The sequence below is a fragment of the Enoplosus armatus genome, chromosome 10, assembly GCF_043641665.1.
Source record: "Enoplosus armatus isolate fEnoArm2 chromosome 10, fEnoArm2.hap1, whole genome shotgun sequence".
In the NCBI taxonomy this organism is placed as follows: Eukaryota; Metazoa; Chordata; class Actinopteri; order Centrarchiformes; family Enoplosidae; genus Enoplosus; species Enoplosus armatus.
In genome coordinates this window covers 5,290,097-5,307,546 of record NC_092189.1, presented here as the reverse complement: position 1 = coordinate 5,307,546, position 17,450 = coordinate 5,290,097, and the positions used below count along the sequence as shown (strand labels likewise).

Here is a 17,450-nt window from a genome sequence, read left to right as displayed (position 1 = left end):
AGGAGTATACTGATCACGTCAGGACCTCTTCCACTTCTGATATACATCGGGTATAGAGACCCTTCCAAGCTCACTGAGGAGAATAATACTGTGTCAGAGACAATATGTGTCCCTATTAGAGTTAATTTCCAATAAGTAGAGTTATTTTTCTTTGTTCACACAGGACATGCATGGATCACAGATATAGAGAGTATCTTAAAAATGGCGACGAACCCCTCAGATTCAGGGGAATCATGCTAGAAATTTATAAAAACATTATTTGGGTTCATGGCCCAAAGGTCTGGCTAGTTTTGTCTTACTATCACTGTAATCAATCCGGGATTTGCAACGTGGAAATACTGCAAGTGAGGGTAGTGTGCTTCTAGAGCTAGTTTGAATTGTTAACACCCCCCCCCCCCCCCCCCTGCCCTCTTTCTCCTCACCCTGCACTCCCCCTTTCCCTTTACATACACACATACATTTCACACTTCATACACTTCACACACATAATGAAGCACACACTGAGACATGCAGACACAGACACACAGACACTCATATAACAGACACACACACACACACACACACACACACACACACACACACACACACTCAAAGCCCTTCCATGTTTGTGTTTGTCAAGCAGTTTGCCTTTGTCTTTTTTACCTTCCGACTCCCTCTCTCTCCTTCCTCCCTCCTCCCTCCCCCTCCCTCCCCCTACCTCCCTCCTCCCCCTCTCCTCCCCTCTCACCCCCAACCCCTCTGCATGTCCTAGTGGTACTGGTAGTTGGGTGCATGGAAAAAGCAGCAAGCAAATCGTTTTCCACTCGGTGAAAAAATAAAAATGTGTCATCATTTTAACATTCAGCAATAAATCCCCTTCTCTTCATGTCCATCATTCTTGGAATATGCTAGAAGATTTTTTGCAAGTTTTATCAAAAACATACTACTTGTAAAAGAAGAAAAATCCAAAACCACCCCTTCATATGAAAAATAAAACTTTATTCCTACCATTTTGAAACAGTCCTGTCATCTTTGTAACAAAAGACAACAGTTGTTGTTTTTGATTTACAGAAGTTCACAATCTGTTATTACTTCTTTATTTATATAAAGTGGGGTAATAAATAATGTCAGATGGGCACCAAACATACAGTAAGAATGGAGTTGCAAAGATAGGAACACTAGATGGCAGCATTGACCTTGTCTATAATTTGATGTGCAATGCACTGAATGATGGTATGTTAGTTACTGAAAAAACTATAGTGATTATTTATAATATTTCATGCTTCTCCAGAATGTTTTTAGAGAAAGAAGGTTGTAAGATTATACATTTTTTAAACAATGGCTCTTTGAAGAGTGATAACTTACTGTGTGTGTGTACGCGGGACCTTAGTTTGAACCAACTGTTTGACGGGTATTTTTGAATGTGCATTGTTATCTTTTGTATGAAGCCCACTTTTACTATTTCTTCTTGAGGACTTAAAGAACAGAGCATGGAAGCTTTTTAGTGCATTTGTATAGTGTCACCATGTTGTGTTGTGATACTCTAATGTTGTTAGATATGAGAAATGGTTAATTAATGCTATTCCAATGTGTGTGTGTGTGTGTACATTCTTCAGGCTTCCCCTGCATAAGTCAGTGCCCCACTTGGGCCACCCTAGTCAAAAGTCTGGACACGCCACTGATCTACTCTATGCCTACATTCAGTACTACACTTTACTTTTACTTTCACTTTACTTTACTTTACTTTTTTTTAAGTACACTTTACTGATTATACTTATATACTTTTACTTAAACATTTTCAAAGCAGGATTTTTGCTTGCAGCAGAGTATTATTACAGTGGTATTAGTACTTTTACTTGGATCTGAATTCTTCCTCCACTGCTGGCCACTAGTCTTGACATTGTAAATAGTAGTGTAAAAAGGTGATCTTAACTCAAGGTCCACTTACTAGTTTTTTTTTCTGGAGACCTACACCTCGTTTGAAGCTTTGAACCGCATCAACCGATGTCCATGACCTTGGCTTAACATGAAGCCCTGTCTCTATATTCTCCCAATAAACAACACATATGTAAATGCTAAATTTAATAACACCACAGTTTATAATTCAAATATTCAGCACCAAAGACATGACGTAATCACTATTTGTTGCTAATTTTCTATCATTGTTTTTTCTTGGCCTCTCCAAACTGACCAGGGGGGACGGAGGACACACGCCTGCTGCTGTTACGTCTCTTGCCGACAGGTGGTGCAGGATGGACTGAAACTGCTGCCACCACAGTGTCAGCCAGTTACATCTGCAGCTGGGAAATAATGGCTGGTCAATGAAACCCACAGTGGGTTGCACAGTGTTACAACACAGACGTTTCGGGATGCCAGACACACTGAAGACATTTCAAGCATGTCCTGTTTTTCCAGATGAGCTTATGGCTTTGGGGTGATGAGACTGAGAAATGGTGTCACTTTGTCTGGGAGGGAGCTGCTCGCCTGTTGTAGTTAGCGTTTGAAAGACAGAGGTGTTACTCAGTAACTAGACCTGTTCTGCACAAGTTTCACTTGTATTTAAGATGGAAGATGGATTTATAGGTTGACATTATAGTAACAACTGTTTGAAGAGTCTGTTTTGCAACATGTAGCTCCAGCCACTAGGCTCTTACTTGTTATAGACAAAAAGCTGCTAGAATGTTGATATCAAGAGTCAGTAACAACAAATAAAGGTGTGTACTTACTCTCTTACAGATCATTAGGTTGCCCCCCTTCACTCATCGCTGGTGAAGTAATAACATGTCATTCCTGTTTGCTCCCTTTCTGTCAGTGGGCGTATCCTTTGTGCACACACCTGACTGTGTGTGGAATCTGTGGAACTGTTAATCGTTGTTCACACTGATCTCCAGGGACTACAGCAGCCTCATCAGTCAACAAACCAGATGAGTTTATTCTAGAAAAGGAAACTCATCTCGACTCACCGCTAGACTGCCTTTCTGGATTACATCTTTGGTTCTTATCAGTGGGGAATTCTGACTTTTTTGTACTGAGAAATTAGCCGATAATGGGGCCATCAGATTACTAGCACCACCTGCTTTGCTTATCAAAACAAATGAGTACGCAGTGACTGAGGAAGCCTTCACTTTAAACAGGTAAGCAGAGAAGATGATCTCATCCCGTTGTGGTCACTTCTTTATTCATCTACTGATATAACTGTTTTATTCCTTTTCAAAATGTGACTAATTGGCTCTCAGAAACACTCTCATCGTTTTAAATAGTTGAGCTTGAAAGTTCATTCTTGACCTCAGTAGTTTGATTCCATTCCAAACTAACATGACATTTGTGCATTTGCAGTTGAATGGCGCGGTGCCACATACACTGGCGTAAAGTGTTAATCTGTGTATGCACCCCATGCATCTGCCTGGCCCTGCTGTTCGGCTACATTACTGTCATGGTCTGTATGACCATGAACAGCTCGGCAACACCAGGGAGCAAGGTACAAAGCCTGCAAACTGCTCATTTCGTGGCCTCTGGAACTTGGAGAAACAAGAGCTTCGCCCTACTCCCTAAAACCTTCTGGGATGTTCAACCGCATGGGGATGCCTTTTGGAACCAGCTCCAGCTGGTCATCGACCACCATTTCAACCCCATCCTACGTCCCAACAACATCAAGAGGGGATTTGAAAGTAGAACCTTTCACGAGTCCCTACTGAGGCAAAGTTTCTCTGAAGTTACCAACCTAGACAGCACAAGGAGAAACTTTGACAAGCTACCACAGACGATTCAAGAGTTTGTGAGCCACATGCAAAGGAGGGATTACCCAACCCTCATCCAGCCAGATGGAGTATGTGGAGCTGGAGCAAAGGATGAGAAGGAGCCCCCACTGCTCCTCCTGGCCATTAAGACAACAGAGCTGAATTTCAAGAACCGGCAGGCCATTCGACAGACCTGGGGCCAGGCGGGATGGGTAGCAGGACATAAGAGCAACAGCAGTGGAGGAGAAGAAGGCGGAGGATACATCCGCAGGGTGTTCCTGCTAGGTAAAGAAGACCCTAAGGAGCTGGGTGTGGATGTATCTGAGTTGCTGCAGATGGAGAGTCAACATTATGGAGACATTCTGCAGTGGGACTTCAAGGACACATTTTTCAACCTCACCTTGAAAGATGTGCTCTTCTGGAACTGGTTCTCACACTTCTGCAGTTGGACTCATTTCACCTTTAAGGGGGACGACGACGTCTTCGTCAACACCCCAAAAATGGTAAGCTACCTCCAGGATCAGCTAAAGAAGCCACAAGCATATAAGACCATAAAAGACTTCATGGTTGGAGATGTCATAGGTGCAGCCATACCCAACCGAGTCAACAATTCCAAGTACTTTATCCCAGACAGCTTCTACAAGGGCCTCTATCCTACATATGCAGGCGGTGGAGGGGTGGTGTACTCTGGCCTGTTGACCAAACGTCTACACAACATGTCGAAAAGGGTTCACATGTTTCCCATCGACGACGTTTATGTAGGGATGTGTATGGTGCGGCTGAACGCTCACCCCATGCACCACCCTGCCTTCCTCACGTTTGACTTTCCTAAAAAGGAAAAGACCAAGCTGTGTTCGTACCACACAATCCTACTGGTCCACAAACGAAGCCCCACCGAGGTAGTTAGACTGTGGGCCGACTTAAAAAAGACACAGACACAGTGTTGGGATGTGCCCCTGAGAGTTGCAGACAAGAAGGAAATAAAGCCAAAACTGTAAGACTAGAATTTGGCCATCACAGTCTGATAGCAAACATTTTGGTGAGCTTCGGTCAGAATTATGAAGAAGGGAAACTGTGTAAAATAGTGTCCGTATTTATTAACTTCAGGCATCCATGTTCTGGGGTTCTATTTAATTACACTAAATGTGAAAACCTTGGTGTCCATCAATATGCCAACAGTTTTTTTGTATATTTTTTTATGTTTACTACAAATTAGACATACTATGCGTAACCACTACCTATTTTTATAATTATTTTATTCTTTACTTTTATAATTACCATACTTTTTTATACTTTTAAATGTTTTTTACTTCCTTTCAGACAGCCATTGACCGCCATTCCTTATATGAAAATAAATATTAAATGAAAATAATCTGTCATGACTTGAGACTGTAAATCATCATGTTGTCATTATCATGTCTACTCTTACATTATGTCAGTTACATTGCTGTTTTTGTGAATTTCAAATCAAACTACACATACGTCTGCATTACCAGAAAATGGTAACATAGCTATAACATGCAGACGTGATGTTTGCTGCAATGTACTCCCAATCAAGTTTCAAGTCTGCACATTCAGTCATATGCCACTGAAATTAATTGAAATAAATGGAGGGAGAATATGTTTCAAAATCAAACACACTACATAATGAACAGAAAATGGTCAGCAGTAATGTAAACTGAACAAGATTTGTAATGCAGCCGCAAGCGACAATTGAGAAATGAGATAATGCTAATGGCTAAACTACTGTTTAGAAACTGGAAAGGTCTACACTTGTGTGTGTGTGTTTTTGTGTGTCCAAAAGATAAAAGATCAATGGACTTTCACATTCTGCTTTGCTTCAGCACCAAGTACAGATACTTGCACTAGTGATGTGGTGACGTGAAGCAAATGCAGAGCCCAACGAAACTGAAGTCATACGCAAAGTGGAGTTTGTGGATTTCTTCATCTGCGACAGGGGAGTGAACACAGGAGGAAAACTGACTGTTTTCTTTCTGGGAAGCAGAATGACTTGTCCTTTACAGAAACTCACTCACACCAATGTTTCAAATACAATCAGTCCACTAATCCCATGAGCCAATTTAACTGGTAATATCAAATGTATATATTTAGACTTCCTTTTTCTGAGTGTTTTGATTACAAGTTTATGATGTCATATTAAAATATCTATCTACAAGCTCTGTTATTAGTTATATTAAAAGGAAGGACATATGATTTTAAACAACCCATCTCAGGAGGTGTAATTTCACTATTAATTATTAGCATGCACTCACAAGACAATGTTCTGTGTAGTAAGCATGCAAATACATTATCTACCAATGATAACGATAATAAAACAATTTCCATGTTTTTTGTTCAACAATCATTACAATAATAATGCATTATTTGCTTATTACTCTAAATGTATTCATTCAGATAATAGAAGTCATATTTGTAGTGGGCTTTTATACCCTGAAACCAAACCAACACCCTTGGCTCATCCAACAACAACAAACCAGCAACAATGAACTTTCAATTTCAATGTAGTAGTATTTGCACTTGGTAGTATCCATGTTAGTTAAAGTCTGTCGTAAAAAGTAAAAGCACTAATGTTTCATTAAAAAGTTTTCAGTAAAAAATATTTCACATCAAAGCTAGCTGACAGCATTATGGGCTTCCTAAACATACAAAACCACTCAATTCAGGTATGCTCTCAGCACTTTGTTGTATCTGAAGCATGTCGTCCAACTCACTTGAAGTTCCCCCTCACACCTCGGGGGGAGAACATCCGGTAGAACTGGTTCCACCGGCAGTAGAAATAGACTGCCCAACAGCTTTACACCAAATAGTGTGAGCTCATCGTTTAGGAATTGTATGTTTATTTGCATATCCCTGCTTGTACAACATCTGCATTGCTTCCTGAGGAGATGATTCTTTAAATGTGAAATGAAAAGAAAGACATTCTTTACAAAGACAAAATGTTGAATTCTTGAAGTGAAAGACGCGGACAGGATGAGTCAAGTCCAAGTGATGAAAAACAGCTCAAGAACTGATATATTTCCAAAACGTTCATCATCACACCAACCAAAAATCAGCAACTGGGTAAGGAATGTCAGTAAGAGCTGAGGCACAAAGCAGTCACAACGTGATACAAGGTCAATTGAAACTAGACTTTGACAGGACCTTTCGGTGCTTGAGACAAAGTAAATCACAGCATCATTCTTTTGAACATCAAATCAATACAGTCAGCATTATTCTGGAAAAGGGTGGTAACCGTCCAACATGTTACAACAATATCCTTCAGAGGACCAGTGAAACTGGAAAGGCGTTCTCACCACACCTTAGCAACTCTAATCAAACATGACAAAAATGCATTTTGTCACAACAATTAATGTTTGAGTTATGCAGTTTCTAATTTTTGTGATTTATTTTGTCCTATGGAGGAGGATAGAGGGGTATAACAGTTATTACAGTTAGTACAGCATGGCCTGGGTTTTACTGTATACCCTCTAATGTATTGGCAATATAGTAACGCACTGCACTGGAGGTCAGTATATAAACATGCTTGAGTTTGTGATACGTTTTTAGTAAGACACTGAAAATACAGCAGAAATTGATTTCGATCTGACATTGGAAATCACTGAATTACTGTTATCTTTTGGAATCAATCTAACAAGCAAGACTTTTGCTCCATTAAGTTGAAGTCCATTCATGAGCCCAGCCATTTAATATCTGCAACAGGCTGCAGGAACTGCGGGGGGAGCTGTTGCACGAGGATCATCATTTCAGATCAGTCAGTGGTGACAGCAGCACTCACACAGCTGAACCATTCTCTGTCCTTTCCTCTGTGCCATCGTCTTCTTCCTCACTGTCCTCCTCCTCCTCACTTTCGCTGTACTGGTAGTTGCAGCGGTTGGTGTTTACAAAGAGGTCACTCTCATCATCTTCAGAGTCGCTAACTTCCTCTTCCTCGTCTTTCTTCTCTGTCTCCTCTTCCTTTTCCTGCCGTTTGATTGTCTTGTCCTGCTCCAGCGGCTCCTCCATAAAGCCCTCTGGCCTGGAGGATGTCAAGGAAAAACCACAATATACTCAGTTACACTTGACAAAATGATGCTGGTTGTGTGATATGAGTGTGTGTGTGTGTGTGTGTGTGTGTGTGTGTGTGTGTGTGTGTATGTGTGTGTTCCCATTCACCACAGCTGCTGTTTTTGTAGGTACTGGATGTGATCTTTGTAGAGAATGAAGCTGATCTCTGCTTTCACCTTCTCTCCTTCCTCAATGGGATCCACAATCACATAGTCACCTTGTCGATCAGAAAGAAGACATACTTTAAATGTGAACTTTTTTTTCTTCAGCCACTACTTACTAATATGTGATCACACTAGCGCATTCAGCGCCTAATATTGGCACTGAATGCCAAGCTCTCTAAACAGCTGCAGACCAGCTTAACATTGAGTCAAAAGTCCCACATGTATAGACATTGTGGTAGAATATGTAAGCACAATCACATTTAATATCTTCAAGAAACATTGTGTTCAAAACTACATAGTCAGATATTCACAAAGTTTATGATTGATGAAAATGTAATATTGCACATTTATATGGCATTTCTCTGTGAAACGTGTTTCCCTATTATCAGACCTGGGCTATATCTAAAAGGTACCCTGTGGACTTCTTGACCTCTAGTAGCACTACAGAGCAGTTTTTTTATGAGTGGGTCTGTGTTTTGCTGGTCTCATTCACATGCACGAGGACGGACATGCACGCACATGATACACATTCCTGCCAATGTTTTCACACGGTGATCTACAAGGTGGCCATCATGGCCCAAGAAAGGCAGCAGTGGCAGAGACTGCTAGGAAGTAAACATGGGCATCAACAATACGGGGTTCAAAATGTTCAAAAATAACAAAAAAGGCTTTGCAGATGTTTTATGTAAATAGTAAAGCACTAGCAGCAGCATTTCGGTTTTTGAGCTGGTTGATTGATACTGAATGATCTCTGTAATCATCTATAATGCATCATCTAAGCGTCCCACTTCATCACTTGCCTCTCTTGATCCAGATGTTTTTGCGGAACTTGGTGGGCATGCTCACCAGGAACGTCTCACCCTGGGCTGTGACAGCTTCATGGAGGTTGTTACCACGGCTACTGATCACCTACAAGTGCACAGGCAGAGGATGGAGATATGAGTCAGGAAAATGTCTTGCTGTTTAATGTAAGTGGTTGTTTACTGTCAGTACGTTTAATACAATGCAGTCCACAGAGAGCTCACCTTCACAATCTGCTGGTTTTCTGTGGGCGTGACGAAGTCTCCAAGGACCTCCTTAACAACGTGTTTGCGTTTGGTTGCCTGAGACATCATAAACTGTGGGCTTCAGGTTCCTTCGCCAGCTGATGAAAGAAAAGAGAGTAAGGTCAAAGTGCTGATAAACAGTATAAACATGCACCCTGTTGGGAAGGTAAGCTATGGTCAACTACCTCACTAACTTAACCACATTAAGGAGACCATAAACTAAGACAGGAAATTCGCCAAACCACAAGATTAAAATAAAAAGTGACAAGTTAACTTGAAAACTAGCTAAACTACCATCACTTAGTTACCAGTTAACTTAGCAACGTTTATCAAACTTTGGCTACCACAGTGATTTCAATGACGCCTGGGCGAATGACACTTCACTGTCCCTCAACTTACTATGCTAGTTAGCTAGAAACGTAAATAGCATAAATAGCTGCTTTCTTACACTTAGCATTACTCGTGATTTAGCGGACTAAGCTAACATTAGCTATCTAAAAACGTTTCCTCATGCTCAGCCACATTAGCAGACTACATGACAACCTTGAAAGAAAGACAAGAGTAATGGTGTCTCCTCGAAGCAGAAAGTGTTTCTGGGCAGCTTGACAGCAGCTAAAAATCACTTTAAATGTAAAACACGTTGGATTAAACCACATGCGCGCAAGTTTTTTGACGTCAACAAACGTTACACTTCCGGTGTCAAGCGGTCTACCCTTTTCAAAATAAAGGTCGATGTCAAAATTTCTTTCATCAGAGACGTGCGATGAGGGCTAAAAAGCACACAGAAGATTTCAGATAAAGAAGTGGGCATTAGAATTTAACTTAGTAAGTTCAGTATCAATCGCTATTTATCGTCTGACTGTATTAGGAACTCATAATTGTATAAAACAGATTTTTATTTTTAAAACCTACTGCTCACCACAGATCTAGTTCTCCCGTGGCACTGCCTTTGCATTGTGGGAAATAGAGTTTTGTTTTCCCTCAAGCTGAGCAACATTCAAGATCACTAGCTTTCAGTGAAGCTCCTGCCCTCACATATTATGCAAGGTAACATGGGTATAAATGGGTTTTCCTTTTTTAATGTCAGCTTTCAAATTCCTGCTATGAATGAATTGTTAAATACTTATAAGCAGACTCCAAAAGGGTCCAGTCACCATAATAACTGTCCATGTTTAGAAAGTAAAATGTTGTCTCCCCTTTCTTTTCATATAGGTCACAATGAAATTTTATTAATTTTATGCTCATAGTTGTTTATGAATGAAATCATTGCATAGACAGTATAATCTAACCACAGTAAATTTGAATGTTGCATTTATTTGTATTTTCAATTGAGTTTCATTGTGTTGCTCTAGTGCATGTAAGAAAAGAACACCATTAATGAGCAGAATAGGATTCCACATCTTTTTATTCAACCATCACTCATTTCTCACTGTCTTACAGCAGTTTTTAACAATTGCATTGTAACTATGTAGTAATGTGCAGACCAGTATATAAGGTAAAAACCCATCTTTAAAAAGTACTATATAGCATTAGCACAAACACTGTAAACAAAACATCCAAGAAAACTTACAAGACAGAAGTCTAACTATAATTAGTGCACGCTCTTTATCGAACATGGGCTCAGGTACTATGAGGAGAGATGAGTTAAAACCAACACTGCCTAAAACTTCATCATAAAATCATTATGACCTGCAGGACTAACGGAATGAAATGCACACATAAAATCTACTTTAAAACTACTATAGAACTGCTCAGCAAAGCTGGCATTATTTGATAGCTGGTATGTTTTTAGTAAACTGACACAAGGTGTGAGGTATGAAGGTGGAACACCAGTCTGGTTTAACGGAGAAGTAACATCAGTAGGACTTTATGTGTTTCTGATTTTGATCGCCATGCATTCTGGATCAAACGTGTGTGTGCTTAGTGTAAAGGTGGGGTCAGCTGAAAGCTTAGTTGACTACAGCAGATGAGCACATCTTGTTGATCCCACACGCATTGGACCCCCTGTATAGGTAGTAGTAACCCTGTATGAGAGAGAGAGAGAGAGAGAGAGAGATTCTCTCAACTTTATATGGGCAACAGCAAAGTAACTTTTTCTTTCTCTTGACTTTCATCCTGTGTAATCAAACCTTCCAATTTAACATAATATGATACAAAACAGTAGTTTTGTAGCCTCATCATCACTTCAGTTGAAACAACAAAAAACACTGAACGTTCTAACCATCACAACACTGTTATATGTGGTACTTAATTCTATTAGACTGTAAAGGTGTACAGCTTCATGTTATTGTGTCCAACCCCCGTATGAGGTGAATATAAAACATGGAGTCATCTTGCCGTGTCAAACCGTGCACATTGACTCATTTCAGGTTTACACTGGTTTTTATTTATCTTGTCAAGTCAATGTATTCTGGTGGGACCTTTTCATTTTAAAACCTGAATGTGGGTTCTAGTGGCTATATTTTCAAGAAAAACGAAAAAATATGTTTAATAAATAGATGATTTTTAATACCATTTTCAAGTTTTTCAATCTCTCTCTAAATCTACAAACAAACACTGTTAGTGAGTCGGGTGGTCTTACCTGGTCTCCATAATCCTCTCCCCAGCTGTTTTTGATGGCCCAGAATGGAACCCCTTTGACTGAAAGCACAGAAACATTCATACACTTGACTGCATCTCGATTCACAAAATGATCATCCTTCATGTTGACACGCTTGTTGTTTAGGAGCTTTGGCAGAAAACATATGTGTCTGTCCCGGGGGTAGGAAGCGGGTAAATGAAGAGAGGATAAAAACACTTACGGTGTCCGTATCCCACCAGCAGCACAGCGTGGTCGATCATCCAGGGGTTGCAGAAGATCTTAAAAGGGTGAGACACACCCTTCCTGTAGAACTACAGAAAGACAATTCAAATTCATTAAATATGGCGAAAGTGAAAATAAAGATGCTTTTTGACATGATACATGATGTTATCTGTATAGTTTGATGTATAGTTTCCATGGAGGTGATGACAGTGTGTCAAGTATGTCAAATTTTAGTGATTCAGCTGAGGTTGATGATTATCACCTGCATGGCAAAGGCATTCAGAGCCACAGAGACGGGTCCATTCTCAGCCAGCCACGCTGCAATTTCTGAGGAGAAAGAAAACCCAAAATAAAATGGGTCCATTTAATGGCCCTTTGTTTCAAACTGCCACACAGCAGAATTTTGTACTTGTAATTAATACACCTGCAAAACCAACACCCATTAATCTCCACTACGCTATGTATTTGTCTTTGAAATGGGAAATGACTGGAGTCACAGTAGGTCATTACTGTTTGTTCTTTAAATCTAATTAGTGTCTTGTCACTGTCAGATAAAAAAAAAGCTTCTTGGTGTGTATTTTAGTGTGGAAATTCTGTTGGCACATTTACCAGTGCCTCCTCTTCCCTCTCTTCTTCATTGCCTCAGCCCACTCACCCTTCTCATCTTTGGACAGCTCCACAGAGCTGTTAATGTAGGCCGCCACCTTCATGGTGGTGAAGTCGCACCTCTGCTTTTGCCCGCTGTAGGAGTAGTCAGTCTCTGTCTCCAGACCGCCTTAACAACACATGGAGGATGGAGATTAAAAGGTTAAAGCTTGCACTCAGCATCCGCATGCAACACACGTGTGCTTTTGCAGCCTGCTCAGAGTCAATAAACTGCTGTAATGTCCTCACAAAACACTGGGGATTGGATGCTAAAATGTTTCAGAATGGTTGTATATGTCACTTGTCCCCCACCCGTCTCTCTTACCCAGCTTCTCAATAGCTTCATAAGCATTTGAGGGCAGCCCTCCCCTGCACGCCTGGTCCAGCCCATCACAGTCAACCAGCTCTGTGAGGGACAAATCAATGAACCAATCAAATCACGGCTTTTATCTGCAAATGTAAACTGTGATACAGAGAAAATGATGAAAACATGTGTGTGTGGGTGTTACCTTGTTCAGAGAGGGACAGCAGCGACCCGTTTTTCAGGAACCACTGGCCTTCAATGTTGCCTGTAACAGAAAATGCCCAGCAAGATCCACACATACCCTGCAAGAAACACACACACACACACACACACAAATCAGCATGAAGTAGACAGAAGGTATAATTTGTTAATTAGTCACATGCTATTTAATGTGACTGTCCTATAATTAACTGTGTTTGTTGGTACCTGGTTCTTAACAGGACTGACAGCCCCATGGTCCCGCCAATCCCAGCTTTCAGGGGCTGGGTCTCGGGCAGGAGAGGCCGGTTTCATTGGTCGATGAAGAGTCCATTGACTGAGTAGCGGGTTCAGGTATGTAGAGCGAAACTCTTCCTCTGCAGAAAAAACAGAACTACAGCAGTCAAACTTTTGTGTTACTTAAGAGGATTTTAGGATGAAAATGATGCAGAAACACATGAAAAGCAGAAGACGGATTTCCTCATTGGAAACTGTGTGGAAATACAAACAAATGCAGACACACACAGACACAGACACACACACACACAGACACGTACCAGTTAGGTCGCTGAACTTGGTGACTCCATACTCAGCTGACCCTTGATCCAAAGACTGGAGCTTCTCAGCGGTCTTCAGGTTCTCGCGGAAGATGCGCAAACGACGGTCTGTCTCTGCAGGATCAAAGGTCAAACATACATATATTAAAAAAACATATTTGGCACTTGACAGTGAGACACTCTTCTTACTTTTCTTATATTCATTTTGTACGTGATACTCGCCAAACACAATGAGTGAGCGGCCAGATGATCAGTGTTTTGATCTGGGTTGTTTTTTGGGATGAGTTGGACTCTTTCTCTATGACAGTAAATATACCATAATCCAGTAAGCAACAAAGCTCAGTATTACTCCAGCCCCCTTTCTCTTTTCTCAAACAATCAGTCAGGCCGATCTTGTATTGATTATCTATTATATGCCACTTACTGACTGAGACATAAACAGTTCCTCTGTCTACACCCGTTTATCTCTTTATTTGGATTATGTTACATTTAATGCCTCATCTGGGATTCTTTGATATTTAAAATTTGGTCATGTTTATTCACAGTTGATGAGATGCTTATAACCAATCAGTACACATGATATACTTAAGGTTCTGAATCAGGTTTTATTGTTGCATTGTGAATACATAAAGAGTTCAGGGCATGTAGACAGGAATGCCACACTATATATATGCAGTATATATATATACATGTGTCAGTCACTCACCCTCCTGGCTGCTGTAGAACTTATTGTATTTAACCATGAATTCTTTGAACTGGCCCAACAGCTCCACAGACTCCTGACAGATAAAGAGCAGACAAACACAACTGAATCAACAACACAGACCTTACCCTCACTCTCAAGTTCAAATTGATTACACAACAGATGGATGGCTGGAGTTTATAAGAGACAGATGAGTCAGTCCTGTTATTGATCATTTTTACCTCCAGAGGCTGGCTGGTGGACGCATCCACGACCTTGTTGGTCTCTTCTTGTTGAGGTTCAACTGATAAGAGAGACATCCAGGACGACATGGTCAATGTCAATATGCATAACACCTATATTCATGTTTCATGTGTAAAAACGTGCATTGAATATATGGTTTTCCAATTAGTGAGTCGAACAAAGGCAAATGCATAGAAGCTGTAGAACAATTTTGACATGATTCATTATTTCATTATTATCATCTTGTAAGTCTGAATCACTAAGTGGAGCTACAACAGAGAAGAGCCTAAGATCAATTCTATTTTTGTAAATTGCTTAAAATGAAAAGATTTATTGGCAGACGTATCACTGTTTAACCGTTTACCTCATTTATCTCTGTATAAAGCATCACTCATTGACCAGGCTAGCAAACATTAGCGTTACATAATAACTGAGAGATGAAGGTCAAACTTATCAAACTGTTTTTGGCAACATGCAGTTTTTCCTGGTGTAACGTCCAAATACATGGTTTAAGACAGACCCAATGCCATCCCGCAAGACACTGCTGCTATTACAGAGGAAGCAAAGCATCATGGGATAACACTGAAACCACATAAATAGTAGGTCAACGGTTACAGTTAAGCTAGAGGGGTAAGACTTAATGCAGGTCCACAGTCATTCCCTGTGAACCATAGCTGAGTTCTTCAGCTCTATTCTGACCGCATGGCAGGTGTAACTGAAAACCCACGAATGTGAGATGTTTAATGATCAATGTTTTCGGCTGCTGACTGACCTTTAGGCTGGCACTTCTGTTTGAGCAGAGTCGAAGTGCCCTGCCAGGGGACGTCCCACACTTCGAACACACACACCTCCGTCTGACATGAACAAAAACATATGAATAAGTGGAATAATGTGTTTAATACGCTGCTGAGTTATTTTTGTCTCTTGTATGTCTCATGTGACATTTTTATGGGTGAAACGGCTCCATTTAGTCCATCTGTTTTTTTCCCCCTTGGCTTAGATAGGGGGCGTACAAATAGAAGAGGTTTACACAGTAAAGTCTAAGAATAGAGGAACAAAGAAACAAACAAAGAATAAGTTTATGTGTCACTGTTGTCTGTGCATGCCTATGGGTATGAGGCATGAGTGTGCTTGGGGTTACATCAAGTCAGACTCAAGTCACAAGGTCAGATGACTGGTGACATCTCTGCTGAACAAACAGAACTACACTGCTGCAATAATAAAATCGATACACAATTACATGCACACAAAAGCAAGTTCCCATTTCAGAACATTACATATGTCTTAGTGAAATCTGCTATTTTAAAACCATGACAATGACCTACTTTCTCTCAGTGACTCTCCCACACACACACACACACACACACATTTCCTACTGTACCTTGAGTTTCTGTGACTCGGGATAGAAGTCACATGTCCTGAGCATGGTGGATTTCTTGCATTGAGTGTTGCTCAGCTCCACAGTTATAGTGTAACGGATCCCCTTAACAAGCTGGAAAACAGACAAATACACACATACAGTGGTCACTTTTAATTTACAAACAAGAAATCATGCCTCTCATAAAGCATTTACTCCCACTCTAACTGTGTTAAAATCTAGTATACTAGTGGTCTTACTATACGGGTGTATTTGGATGACATTTATCCAGACTAAGCTTTTTGTGAATGTATGCTGACTATGTTGCAGTTTCTGGATGCTTCTCTTGCTGCATGGACACTCTGGTGGCACTGGGCCATACTGCACAGATGGATGCGCTGATGAATGACCATTTGGTGGTGGTGTCAAGCCCGGTTAAACTTAACGATATGACTTCCGGTCAGAGTAAAAAGATGAACATATTGAGAGGCATGTGCTGCCTCTGTAACCTTTTTGGTAGGCTTTCAAAAATGTGATAACAGGTCCGCAAACTGTGAAAAAGAATGTACTCATCATTCATTTTTATTGTATACACAAGGAATATTCATACGGCAGCGACCAGATTATGCCATTATTTTGAAGGTAAATCACCTTCTTTCCGGCCTTTGTTTAGCTAACTCTTGCTCGTTGACGCAGTTTTAAATGGCCCCCAGCCGCACTGTTGTTTACAAAGAATACAGCACGTATTCAGGCGTTATACAACCAAGTTTCTCCACCAATACCAGTCTGTTATGACTAAATAAGACGCTACAATGCTGTGAATAAATAAAGGTTGCACATGTTTTTCTTAATGTTACCTGTTTGGTGGCAGAGATGAGCCGGCTGACTTTGCGGAGGTGCATGGCGTTGGAGCCCCGGTTGTAGCGCTCCTCGGCGAAATCCAGAGCCTTCTTCAGGCCTGGGTCCGACTCCTGCAGCCGGATAGGGGAGCCTGGAGGCCCGAACAGAGGCCGGTCGATGTCCTCACCAAGCCCGAGTACAGAGCCCAGGACAGCGGACAGGGCCAGCCACAGGATTACCGGACAACAGCGGAATCCGACCATGTTAGTCCCGGTGTGTTGTCAAAAAGAAAAGGGACCGGTGTTCAGTCTTTGCTCACTTAAAAAGAGGGATGTTTGTTTTCCTTGAAGAAAAATCGATATCGCGTTATCAGCGGTGATTATACAAGAGGAAAGCGCTGCAGTGTTGTTGCCAAACAAACGTAATGGTGAGGCTGTGGGAGGAGACTGGGAGTATTAATGGGCGGGGTGTGTTCAAGAAATACAGTAACGCACTCTTTACTTAACGATGTTGTCACTCCGTAATAACCTGCTAACAGATAACGGCGTTGTATATTAATATGATAAAAAAGACAAATCACATGGTTGTATATTGGGGCAAAGTAATGTGATATATTATAATATGTTTTACATTTTCCTTAAAGTAATCACAGCCAAACTAAATGTCTCTCCTGACCTGATGAGGCAGAGCATAGATGATAGACTATTGGGTGATACGGTGAAATGTAATGTTTGATGCTGACACACCAGAGAAAAAAATAGTCAACAGTAAAGTACAACGCACAATTATCAGGTATATTCTTCTGGGCATGTACACATCCAAATAACCTG

At 40.9% G+C, this 17,450-nt stretch overlaps 3 protein-coding genes across 3 annotated transcripts; 1 reads left to right on the top strand and 2 right to left on the bottom strand.

Moving 5' to 3' along the window:
• The first annotated feature begins 3,319 nt into the window (after nt 1-3,319).
• On the top strand, nt 3,320-4,938 carry LOC139291536 (N-acetyllactosaminide beta-1,3-N-acetylglucosaminyltransferase 2). The gene has a single exon (XM_070913595.1). It carries the CDS (start codon nt 3,320-3,322, stop codon nt 4,712-4,714), a length of 1,395 nt encoding a protein of 464 aa, XP_070769696.1. The 3' UTR covers nt 4,715-4,938.
• Nucleotides 4,939-6,563: 1,625 nt separating this feature from the next.
• On the bottom strand, nt 6,564-9,614 carry eif1ad (eukaryotic translation initiation factor 1A domain containing). The gene is made up of 5 exons (XM_070912977.1): nt 9,535-9,614; nt 8,971-9,089; nt 8,746-8,854; nt 7,890-7,998; nt 6,564-7,752 (listed from the first exon to the last, which is right to left on the bottom strand). Exons 2-5 carry the CDS (start codon nt 9,058-9,060, stop codon nt 7,509-7,511), a joined length of 552 nt encoding a protein of 183 aa, XP_070769078.1. The 5' UTR covers nt 9,061-9,089; nt 9,535-9,614; the 3' UTR covers nt 6,564-7,508.
• Nucleotides 9,615-10,378: 764 nt separating this feature from the next.
• On the bottom strand, nt 10,379-16,888 carry ctsf (cathepsin F). Its single transcript, XM_070912976.1, has 14 exons — nt 16,638-16,888; nt 15,805-15,915; nt 15,196-15,277; nt 14,423-14,484; nt 14,205-14,277; nt 13,499-13,612; nt 13,170-13,318; nt 12,949-13,045; nt 12,765-12,845; nt 12,450-12,569; nt 12,057-12,121; nt 11,793-11,883; nt 11,573-11,631; nt 10,379-11,015 (listed from the first exon to the last, which is right to left on the bottom strand). The coding sequence occupies exons 1-14, from the start codon at nt 16,881-16,883 to the stop codon at nt 10,941-10,943; spliced, it is 1,425 nt and encodes a 474-aa protein (XP_070769077.1). The 5' UTR covers nt 16,884-16,888; the 3' UTR covers nt 10,379-10,940.
• Nucleotides 16,889-17,450: the final 562 nt, after the last annotated feature.